This window comes from Arachis ipaensis, chromosome B10, assembly GCF_059453495.1.
Source record: "Arachis ipaensis isolate K30076 ecotype BB chromosome B10, ASM5945349v1, whole genome shotgun sequence".
Taxonomy (NCBI): Eukaryota; Viridiplantae; Streptophyta; class Magnoliopsida; order Fabales; family Fabaceae; genus Arachis; species Arachis ipaensis.
Window position 1 is genome coordinate 14,151,705 of NC_142435.1, and position 12,882 is coordinate 14,164,586.

The 12,882-nt window shown below is 43.1% G+C and overlaps 2 protein-coding genes across 3 annotated transcripts in view; one reads left to right on the forward strand and one right to left on the reverse strand.

Annotated features, from left to right (window-relative positions):
• LOC107623457 (uncharacterized) overlaps nt 1–12,882 on the reverse strand; it is a 54,406-nt gene that overhangs the window by 12,152 nt on the left and 29,372 nt on the right. The gene's annotated exons all lie outside the window — the stretch shown is intronic.
• On the forward strand, nt 7,612–8,595 carry LOC148579204 (uncharacterized). The gene is made up of 2 exons (XM_088489193.1): nt 7,612–7,863; nt 8,023–8,595. Exons 1-2 carry the CDS (start codon nt 7,612–7,614, stop codon nt 8,593–8,595), a joined length of 825 nt encoding a protein of 274 aa, XP_088345319.1.

Sequence of the window (12,882 nt, forward strand, 5' to 3'; positions counted from 1 at the left end):
TCACCGTTAGAGATGGCCGAGCTAAAGTCTTAGCTAGAGGAATTGTTGGGTAAGAACTTTATCCGACCAAGTGTTTCCCCGTGGGGTGCTCCAGTGTTACTGGTAAAGAAGAAGGATGGGAGTATGCGACTCTGTGTGGATTACAGGCAGCTAAACAAGGTCACCATAAAGAATAAGTACCCATTGCCAAGGATTGATGATCTCATGGATCAGTTACAAAGAGCTGGGGTTTTCTCCAAGATCGATTTGCGATCCGGTTATCACCAGATAAGGGTGAGGGGTGAAGATATCCCTAAGACCGCTTTCAGGACTCGTTATGGTCATTACGAGTACACTGTGGTGTCCTTTGGGTTGACGAACGCTCCTGCAGTATTCATGGATTACATGAATAGAGTGTTCCGTCCATTTTTGGATAAATTCGTTGTTGTCTTCATTGACGACATACTAATTTACTCCAAGAAGAAGAGCATGCGGAACAGTTGAGGACCGTGTTGCAAATTCTAAAGGAGAAGAAACTCTATGCGAAACTGTCTAAGTGTGAGTTTTGGAAGGATGAGGTAAAGTTTTTGGGTCACGTGGTGAGTAAGAAGGGAATAGCCATAGATCCAACTAAGGTGGAAGCTGTGATGGATTGGAGGCAACCAACCACAGTAACTGAGATAAGGAGTTTTCTGGGTTTAGCTGGCTATTATCGAAGGTTCATCAAGGACTTTTCGCAATTAGCTTTGCCGTTGACAAAGTTAACCCGCAAAGAGACTCCGTTTGTTTGGACTCCTGAGTGCGAGGAGAGCTTTCAGATATTGAAGAAAAAGTTGACCACTGCACCTGTGTTGGTGTTACCTGAGCCGAACGAACCATTTGAGGTGTACTGTGATGCCTCACTAAAGGGTCTAGGATGCGTGCTGATGCAGCATCATAATGTGGTGGCGTATGCCTCACGACAATTGAGACCTCATGAAGTTAGTTACCCTACGCACGATTTAGAACTCGCTGCGGTCGTGTTTGCCTTGAAGGCGTGGAGGCATTATCTCTATGGGATTAAGTTCCAAGTCTTCTCCGATCACAAGAGCTTGAAATATCTCTTTGATCAGAAAGAGCTTAATATGAGGCAAATGAGGTGGATGAAATTATTGAAGGACTACGACTTTTAGTTGAATTACCATCCGGGAAAGGCAAATGTAGTGGCGGATGCGTTAAGTCGGAAGTCGTTATATGCGACTTGGATGATGCTTCAGGAGGAGAAGTTGCTCAAGTGATTCGAGAGTCTAAAAATTGGTGCTCGAGAAGTATCTGGAACCTTGTGTTTGAGCCGATTAGAAATCTCGAGTGATTTTAAGTCCGAGCTCCTAAAGGCTCATGAAAATGATGAAGCATTATGGAAGGTGTTACCGGCTATCGAGCAAGGAAAACAGTGGAGAGTGTCGGAAGAAAAAGATGGGTTATGGAGATTCAAGGGTAGGATCATTGTGCCGGATGTTGGCACTTTGAGGCAAGATATCTTAAAGGAGGCACACAAAAGCGGATTCTCCATTCACCCGGGAAGTACTAAGATGTACCATGATTTAAAGGCGATGTTTTGGTGGCCGGGTATGAAGAATGATGTGGCGGAATATGTTTCAAAGTGCTTAACTTGCCAAAAGGTAAAGATTGAACATCAAGGACCATCTAGGATGTTGCAACCTTTAGAGGTTCCGCAATGGAAGTGGGAAAGTATTGCAATGGACTTTGTGTCGGGATTGCCAAGGACTAGGACTAGTTTTGATGCTATCTGGGTGATTGTGGACCGACTGACGAAGTCAGCTCACTTTTTGCCCATTCGGATGACTTACACCCTTGAGGAGCTAGCTCGGTTATACATAAAGGAGATTGTGAGACTCCATGGTGTACCTGCTACTATAATCTCTAATAGAGATCCTCGTTTCACTTCGAGGTTCTGGGGTGCATTTCAGAAAGCTTTTGGAACCCGATTAAGCTTGAGTACAGCGTACCATCCTCAAACAGATGGTCAATCCGAGAGGACGATCCAAACACTAGAGGATATGTTGAGAGCTTGTGTTTTGGATCAACCGGCGAGTTGGGATCGGTATATGCCGTTAGAGGAGTTTGCATACAATAATAGTTACCATGCGAGCATCGAAATGGCTCCGTATGAGGCATTGTATAGGAGGAAATGTCAATCTCCGCTATGTTGGTATGAAGCTGGGGAGAAAGGCTTGTTGGGGCCGGAAATGATAGCTGAGACCACTGAACAAGTTAAGAAAATCCGAGATAGGATGCTTACGGCGCAGAGTCGCCAGAAGAGTTACGCCGATCAGAGGCGGAAGCCCTTGGAATTTGAAGAAGGAGATCATGTTTCCTGAAGGTTACTCCAACCACAGGAGTAGGTAGGGCGATTAAAGCGAAGAAGTTGAATCCTCGATACATTGGTCCATTTCAGATCTTGGAGAGGATTGGACCGGTAGCGTATCAGATGGCTCTACCACCTCATCTTTCGAACCTGCACGATGTGTTTAACGTGTGACAGCTTCAGAAGTACACTCCTGATGCTAGCCATGTATTAGAACCTGAGTCGGTTCAGTTAAGAGAAGATTTGACGCTTCCAGCGGCTCCAGTTAGAATTGACGATACTAGTATCAAACGGTTGCGTGGAAAAGAGGTTTCATTAGTCAAAGTGGCTTGGAGTCGAGGCGGTGTTGAGGAACACACCTGGGAACTTGAGTCGGAGATGCGAACGGATTATCCGCACCTATTCTCAGGTAATTGGATTTGAATTTTGTGGGCAAAATTTCCAATTAGGTGGGTAGGATGTAAGACCCGGTTAATTAACGGCTAATTAACCCATAAATGAGAATTTATTCTAGAAAGCCAAAAATGTTATTTTTATGGCTTAATATGATAGAGGAGATTGAGACGAGAATTTCGGTACCAATTTTATAGAAATCGGACCAAGATTGGACCGAACGGGCCAAACTGGTCCAACCGGACACAAAGTGGGCCCTTGGCCTAACTAAACTAAACCAAAACCCTAGTTTTCAGCACTTTCTCTCCTCACAACACACAAACACACGCTGAAATGGATGTCATGGAGGGAAGAACACTCTCTCAAGTTCTCTCCCTTGGTTGATCTTCAAACCACCATAACTTTTGATCTAGAGCTCCGATTGTCGCACCGTTTGCGGCCACGCGTTCACCGCGGAGAGCTCTACAAAACCTATACAATCAATCTTGAGGTAAGCCACGTTTTACTCTTCGAATTTCCAGCCTTGATTTCGAGTTTCATGAGCAAAAATGTTGAGATTTTGGGCTCTTTGATGTTATAGGACCCAACTCTCTTGAACGAGAAGGTTAATCTTGTCTCCTTGGACCTTGGGTGTGGTAAGATTCTTAACCCTAGTGTAATTTGTTGTTCTATGATGTTTGGGTATTGAGATGTTGTGTATGGGTATGATGATTGTGGCTTAGGTTGTGTATATGTGAATATTGGAGCTTGATTGGTGAGTTTGGAAAGCTTGGGAGAGGGTTTTGTGTGATAAAATCTGTTCTTGGAGGTGTTGAGACCTTGAGAGCTTGTAGACAAGTGGTTCGGAAATGCTCCGGTTGAGCTTGGAAAATCGGCTAAGGTATGGTTTCGGTTTCCCGTATCTAATATGTAATGTGGTAGGAAATACTTAGGCTAGAGGCCCTAAGATAGGCATTGAATGGTTGATGTTGTTAAATGGTTGAGATATATGATGTGATCATATATGTGATTATGAATATTGATGCCTTGATTGTGTGATATATGAGAAAATGCATGTTGTGATATATGCTTGATGAATGAATGAGGTTGAATTGATGGGTGGTACCATATTGATGGCGAGTATGATGTTGATTATGTATAATGATGGTTGATTGGAAATGGTATTATTGGAAATTGGGATGAGGAAGGATGTATGACATGATATTGTGTTTGTCCTTTAGCCATTTGATTGAGAAGTGTTAAAATGGTTGGATGTGGTTTTGGGAACCTTGGTAAAGTGTCAATGTGTGAGTTGAGGATGGCTTGATATTGATTTTTGGTATATTTTGATTGATTTCAAAGAAAAGGGATGAAATTGGCATGTTTTGATTGATTTTGAAAAGAGTTGAAAGTGGCTTGTTTTGAAAATGGCACTTTATGGTTTTGTATAAAAACATGGTTTTTGGGCATACTTTGACGGGACATAACTTGGACTACGAATCTCTGATTTGTGCCAAATCTATTTAAAATGAAATTGGATCTGGGATGTCCATGCCGTTCGAAGAACGGGTGAAAAACGATTTAAAATGAGAAAGTTATGTCCGTCGGAAGATTGGGGGTTGAATCTGTAAATTCTGCAGCTTTTAACTTAGAAAATTTTTAGCAGAGTGACCCTCCGCGCGTAGGCGCACTTGGCGCGTACGCGCTGTTCTTCGAGAAAGTACCATCCACGCGTGCGCGTGGTGTGCGCGGGCGCGTCGATGCGCTGTACTAAATGCCCAGCCATTTTCCCGAGAGTTGTGCCAGAGTTGTGCCAGTTTTGTGCCTGGGGCGCAAGAACACCCACGCGTACGCGTGGCTGACGCGTGCGCGTCGTTGGCTAATTTTCAATCCGCGCGTCCGCGCGTATAACGCTTGCGCGTCGATGAGTTTTAAGGCCATCCACGCGTGCGCATGGAGTGCGCGTACGCGTGGCCCTGTTTTCATCCCAAACTTGATTTTTGAGTTTTAAAAGCCAAATTTCATACTTCTAAACCTCCGATCTCACCATTTATGTCTTAAATCATTATGATGTGCCTAGCATGAGAAGAGGGGCTAGCGAATATGGTAACTTGCGAGTGAAGCAAGGGAAAAATGAATGATCAATGAGGATAAAAAATGATTATGTGAGATGCGGAGGATGGCGGTGGAAATGCTTGTTATGCCATGGGCCGAAGGGCCATAATTGTTAATGAATTGGCTGGTTATGGATTTAACCGTGAGCCGGATGGCTGGATTATGCCGTGTGACGGTGGAGCCATGTTTATGGCTAAGTATAAATGCATATATGCTGTTGAATGAATTGTGAATGTTTGCACTTCTACCATCAGAGATGAGGGTTTCCCTGGGAGGAAGCAGTGGCTAGCCACCACGTGCTCTAGGTTGAGACTCGAAGCTCTGTTAACCCTAGGTCGTAAGTGTGGTCGGGCACTGTGAAAGACCCGGATGAGCTCGCCCCCGTAAATATTCACCAGTGAGGGTGATGGATATGGATCATGATTATGATCAAGTTTATGATGAGTATAACTCGAGTTGGGGATGCGCGACAGAGGGACAGTCCAATGGTTAGCTACCAAGACTTGTCGGGTTGGCTCTATAACCGACAGATGATATCATCAGCCACTAGGGACAGGCATTCATCATATGCATACTATATGAATTGTTTGAGATTGCCTATTTGACTGCATATTACTTGCTAATTGTCTAAATGCCTTACCTGTTCCTATTTGTAAATCTCTTATCTGATATAACTGTGTTTGATATATTATACTCCTGCTGGTGGTTGGGAGGTCTGAAGGAATTGGAAAGGAAAGTATTAGTTAGACTGAAGAATCTTTAGTCAGTTGCCACTTATGGTTTAGCTCGTTTATAAGCTTTGATATTATCTGGAGGAAGTTCTAGGATTGCCTTCGGCTTTCCTCTATTATTATGTATTATATATGTGGAAGCTATTACCGTGCTGGGACCTCTGGTTCTCACCCATGCGGATTTTGTGGTTTTCAGATGCAGGACGCGAGGCTTCTCGTTGAGGCATGCTGGAGACTTCTGGATTAGCGAAGATCCTTATTCTCGGGGCTCTGTTTTGGTTTATATATCTTGTTTAGATACTTTTATCTCCATTAAATACTACAAACTGTGATGACTCCTCTTATAGGAGGTTTTGGAGAATATGTTTCTGTATTTATGCCCCTTTGGGTTTCCTTATTTTATTACATGTATATATTGCTATGCTCGGACCGGTTATCTTCGCAGCCGGATTTCGAGTCTTGATATTCCTGTTTTTGACACTCCTTTGTATATATATATAACCTCGCGTTAGCTTATCCCGGTTCGTTACGTTTATCGATCAGAGTGTTGCGCTTTCGAGTTACGGTTTTTGTTTACCCCTTTTTCTACAAAGGCTCCTAGTTATAATCAATCATTCATACTACTATACGTACTAAATTTATGTTATAGAGGTCGTAATACCTTGCCATCTCTGAATTATGACTTAAGCATAAGACTCTGTATGGTAGGGTGTTACAATAGGAGGTTGATACCTTAGCCATGAAAGCTTACTATTAATTAATAAACTAAGTTGACAATGAAGAAAAATTGTAGCTTTAGGATCTTTTGTTTTTACTCTAATATTATGGTTATATATATAATGATTTCATACAACAAAATCATAAATGTTTATCTTATGTTATCTTATCTTATTAGATTGTTTTAGATTTAAAATCTTATTTACTAAGTCAAATATGGTAAGATTTAGAATCTAGGATTTGGAGAGACAAATTAAAAAAAAAAAAAACAGATTAGATACATAATCTTAAATTTGCATTATTATAGATATGATTTCAAATTTTCAATTCTTCCACAACCTCTCAAGAAAGCAGTAACAGCACCACTCCTACCCTACTCAGCGACCTCTCCATACAGACCCTCCCATCCCTTCCTTCTCTTCAGAAACTCACACCTCAAAACCTTAACTTTTCAGTCTCCCACCATTGCCAAACCCCACCTTCACACTGCAGCCTCAACGGGAACACTCTCGCCCCGTCACCTCCCTCGCTCTCCAACGAAACATTGACTAGCCCAGAGGGAAAGAAATTGGAACATTTTCAGCTATTCTCTCATTACACCAACGTTGTCAAAAATAGAACAGAAAATCACAACAATTCCACATATTAACAATCACCAGATCAAAAAGAGCAACCCAACAACATTATCTGGTCATATGAACAAATTAACAAGATGAAAAGTAAAGTCGGATCCGAATAATTATTCAACTTAATAACTGGTAAAAAACACAGCAACCTAATAAACACAGGCCACAGAACAGCACCTCAAGAACAATTGATCAAATTACCGAATCATTAGGTGATACACACATGAACTAAGATCAAAATCATTATTTAGATTAACAACTCCACAAAAATATAGCAACCTAACACTCACACAGTCGAATAACAGCGCCTCAACAAAAATTCTATTGATTACTAACAAACCACACCACAAAGCCAGTACAAGAAAAAAAGAAAGAATCACCCAAAATCAACCTACAACTCAGCAGCACAATTCCAACCTTATCAGAAACTGTACCACCATAATTCTAGAAACATCTTTTTTGCCTTGCTGTAAAAGATGTTGCCAATCATAGAATTACCCAAGTTTCACCACTCAATAATGAGCTGTAGTTTCAGCCCTATTGTATATATATAGCTACCATTTTTATTTGTAATGCAAGAAGAATATAACATTCTTTTCACTCATTGGTCATTGTCTTTTGCTCTCTCTATTTTTCTGCACTTTTAGTGTTCCGTCTTTGATGGTATCAGAGCTCCAATAGGGGCCTGCTGCACATCCACACCATGTCTCAGAACAACCAAGAAAAAATTGATGTTACCCAATCACCATCCAGTCCATACTATATTCACCCAAGTGAAACACCCTCTACTGTCCTCGTCTCTCCGCCACTCACCGGCGACAACTACCATCAATGGTCTCGTGCTTTCTCCATTGCACTTATCTCAAAGAACAAGATAGGTTTTTTGGATGGAACCATCCCAACTCCAACCACCGATGACCCGCTCTTCCCTTCCTGCCGTAGATGCAACACATTGGTCTCCTCCTGGATTTTCAATTCCCTCTCAGCGCCCATTGCTCAGAGCGTCATTTATTTCGACTATGCAGAAGCAATTTGGGAAGATCTTCGCAACAGATTCTCACAAGGAGACTTGCTCCGTGTTGCTGAGCTATAAGAACAAATTTATGGCCTCAAGCAAGGATCTCTCTCCGTCACTCAATACCACACCGCCCTCCGAGCACTATGGGAAGAGCACGACACGTACCGCCCCGTCAAACCCTGCATATGCCCGGCTCGGTCTTACCACGACCAAAACTTCATCATTCGGTTCCTCAAAGGCCTAGACGACCACTTCACTGTCGTTCGATCCCAAATCTTGCTCATTGACCCCCTTCCACCAGAAAGCAAAGTCTTCAACATGGTGATTCAACACGAGCGCCAACTCCAAGGAGGCGGTAGTGTTCTCGACGAGCCGATCTTCCTCACCAACGCCGTTATCACGCCACAACGACGCCTAAATCCCGGGCGCGGCCGCGGACGCATCACCAATGGTGGATGCAGTGGAGCCGAAAAAGTATACGTCTACTGTGGGGGAACCGGCCACACCGTCGACGAGTGCTACGGCAAGCACGGCTATCCACCTGGCCACCCACGCTACCCCGGCCGTCCTCGGTTCAATGATCGCAGCAACTCCACCGCCTCCTACACCAATGCCGCTGCCGCCAACCCTAATTCCTCATATCAACAACAACTCAGCAAAACCGGATGAAGCAAAGAAGAGACCTACCCAACTTCTGGGCCTAGTTTGTCACAAGCCCAATACCAATCTCTCTTAGCTATTCTCCACAATGTTCATGGGCAGCAGTTTGCAGACAAACCCACACCACAAAGTCAACATAGGCCATCTGAGGCCAAGTCTGGTATCACTGTTACACATACAAACACTGCATATTGTTCTTTTCATTTCTCATCCCATTTATCACCTAACACACCTTCTATAAGCTCACACAACAATGGCAAATGGATACTAGATTCAGGAGCTACTGACCATATCTGTTCTTCATTATCATATTTTCAAATGCACCACAAGATCAAACCGATACATGTTTACCTTCCAAATAATTCCATTATCACTACACACTATTGTGGGTTAATAAATTTCTCACCACACCTAACTTTGCACAACGTTTTATATATTCCTAGTTTCACCTTCAATATTTTATCTATCTCTAAACTAATCACAACTCTCTCATGTCAATTACTCTTCTCTGAATTTTTCTGCCAAATACAGGATGCGAAATCCTTGAAGATGATTGGTTCGGCTGAATTGAGAGATGGATTGTACTACCTAGCCGAAAAGTTGCAACCACAAAAACCCATTAGGACCAATAGTTCCACCAACTTAGCCAATGTTAACAACTTCATCCCAACCCCAATCACAGATAGCAATGTATGGCATTGTAGGCTAGGCCACCTCTCGGACCAAAGATTAAGAGAACTCCACCATCAATTTCCTTTTATTAATCCACATGTCAATGAATCTTGTGATGTCTGTCATATGGCAAAACAAAAGCGATTGTCTTTTCCTTTGAGTACAAATAATGCATCCAAACCTTTTGAATTAATACATTTAGACATTTGGGGGCCTTTTTCCAAAATATCAATACATGGGCACAAATATTTTTTAACTATTATTGATGATTTTAGTATATTTACTTGGATAATCTTACTAAAATCAAAAGGAGAAGTTGGCACAAAAATTCAGAACTTCATCGCCTTAGTCAAAAATCAATTTGACACCAATGTCAAAACCATTAGATCCGACAATGGCCCTGAATTCCTTAATGATTTTTATGCCAAAAAAGGCATTCACCACCAAAAGTCTTGTGTCGAAACACCACAACAAAACGGAAGGGTAGAACGCAAACACCAACACATACTCAATGTCGCTAGAGCTTTAATGTTCCAATCAAACCTCCCCCCATCCTTTTGGTCCTATGCTGTAAACCATGCTGTCTTCTTAATAAACAGAGTTCCCTCACCAATCATTCAAAACAAAACTCCATTTCAACTTCTCTTCCACAAACCACCTGATTTTCACTCACTCAAAGTTTTTGGATGCTTATGCTATGCCTCCACCCTCACCAACCACCGTTCAAAGTTTGATCCCCGTGCTAGAAGAGGTGTTTTCATAGGTTTCAAAACCGGCACAAAAGGCTTCATCATACTAGACTTAGACACCCGTGAGATTTTTATCTCTAGAAATGTCCAATTCATTGAGTCATGCCTCCCTTTTCACAAACAAACTAAACCTGACCAAAACCCCTCCAACCCTCCCAACATCCTTCCCCAATCACCCACCATCTTTGAAGAACCCAATCCACAACCACCACACTTAGCAACATCCCAACCTTCATCAAGCACAATTCAAACACCCACAACGGCTCAAACCAACAACGATGGAACTCCCCTCCCCCACACAAACACAAGTCTAATTCCTTCTTCTATCACTTTCTCAGCCCAAACCACCTCGTCCACTCTTCCCACAACCCCAACCACACTACCCATTTCTGTTGCACCCCGCCGCTCCAATAGAACCCATGCCCCACCGCGCAACTTGGCAGACTACTATTGCAATCTCTCTCTCACAACGCCGCACCAACCATCTTCAAGATGCCAGCATCCAATCTCACACTCACTCTCGTATACACGAGTCTCACCCCATCACCGACGCTTCCTCTTCTCTGTCTCCACAGAAGCCGAGCCACGAACATTTGCAGATGCCAAAACTCAGCCATGTTGGCGTGACGCCATGCGAGCTGAAATTTTGGCCCTAGAACAAAATCAGACTTGGGACATTGTCGACACTCCCGCTGATGTGAAGCCCATAGGTTGTCGCTAGGTCTATCGCATCAAACGCCAGCCCGATGGCAGCATTGAATGCCACAAAGTGCGACTGGTGGCAAAAGGATATGCACAAATTGAAGGGGTGGATTACCTCGAAATCTTTTCTCCGGTGGTAAAGATCACCACCATTCGAGTCCTCCTTGCTCTGGCCTCCATCAATAATTGGACACTGCACCAGTTAGACGTCCACAACGCCTACCTCCATGGTGACCTCCTTGAAACTGTGTACATGAGCTTGCCACCTGGTTTAACACCTTCCAAGCCTGGTCAGTGTTGTCATTTAAGGAAGTCTTTGTATGGCCTTAAACAATCAGGAAGACAATGGTATGAGAAGCTCAGCTCCTTTTTACTCTCGTGTGGATACCAGCAGACCCTGACGGATTACAGCCTGTTTTTCAAAGAATCTGGTAAAGCATTTACTGCCCTCCTTGTCTATGTCGATGATATAGTCGTCACTGGTAGCTCTGTTTCTGAGATTGAATCCATTAAGGCTGCCTTAGATTCTAAGTTCAAAATTAAGGATCTTGGCACACTTAAATATTTTCTTGGCATTGAGGTAGCGCATTCAGCTGCTGGCCTCTACCTTTGCCAACGAAAATACTGTTTGGACATTATCATTGATGCTGGCCTTACCGTTGCCAAATCCTCGTCTACCCCAATGGATGACTCCATTCGCCTCAGCCAAAACACCGGAGAACCCCTTGATGATATCACTGCCTACCGACGGCTCATTGGCCGCCTCATTTACCTCACCACAACCAGGCCTGACATTACCTTTGCTACTCAACAATTGAGCCAATTTGTCCATAACCCAAGCAAAATTCACTTTAATGCAGCCATCCGCATTCTCAAATACTTAAAAGGATTGCCAGGCAAAGGCATCTTTTTTCCAAGGGACTCCCCGCTCCAAATCTCTGGTTTTAGTGATGCCGATTTGGGACGCTGCCCCGACACTCGCCGATCTACCACTGGATATTGTTTCTTCCTTGGAAAATCTCTCATATCCTGAAAAATCAAGAAACAGGACACAATATCTTGTTCCTCAGCCGAAGCTGAGTATCGAGCTCTCTCTACAACTACCAAGGAATTACTATGGCTACTCAACTTGTTTCAGGCTCTCAACATCAACTGCATCCGCCCACCCGCGCTATACTGTGATAATCAAAGCGCCCTCCACATCGCTGCCAACCCTGTCTTCCATGAGAGAACTAAACATCTCGAAGTGGATTGCCACTTAGTTCGCGAAAAAGTTCAAGCTGGACTTTTGCACCTCCTTCCCGTTTCCTCCTCCAACCAACTTGTGGATGTCTTCACCAAAGCACTACCACCCCGCCTTTTCACTGTCAACATATCCAAGCTGGGATTGAAAGATATCTTTCAATCATCAGCTTGCGGGGGGCTAACAAACCACACCACAAAGCCAGTACAAGACAAAAAGAAAGAATCACCCAAAACCAACCTACAACTCAACAGCACAATTTCAACCTTATCAGAAACTGTACCACCATAATTCCAGAAACATCTTTTTTGCCTTGCTGTAAAAGATGTTGCCAATCATAGAATTACCCAAGTTTTACCACTCAATAATGAGCTGTAGTTTCAGTCCTATTGTATATATATAGCTACCATTTTTATTTGTAATGCAAGAAGAATATAACATTCTTTTCACTCATTGGTCATTGTCTTTTGCTCTCTCTATTCTTCTGCACTTTTAGTGTTCTGTCTTTGAATTACCAAATTAACAATAACAATATCATGAACTCAGAACATCACCACAACAACATTTAAAATAGCTAAGTCCAACGAACAACATCAATAAAGACCTGACAAGAACCTAAATACAGGAAAGAACAAGAGAACAAGGAAAAGAAATCACTTCACTAAATTCTGAGACTCGAACACACTTCTTCTGGAGGTCAAATCCTGGAACAATCAATGGATAGGGAGCTCCTATCATGGCTGAACGGCGGAGGAAGTACGGCAATGCCGCAGAGGAGGCTCAACCAAAACAGAGGGCAAAATCGTGGCGAAGATACGGCTAGCTGGCGCAAATAAGGGGAAGATACGACGAAGCTCAAAACTGAAGGGAAAACTTGGCGACCAGACACGGTGCAACGGCGACGGGAACGGCGGTAACGCTACAGACCGT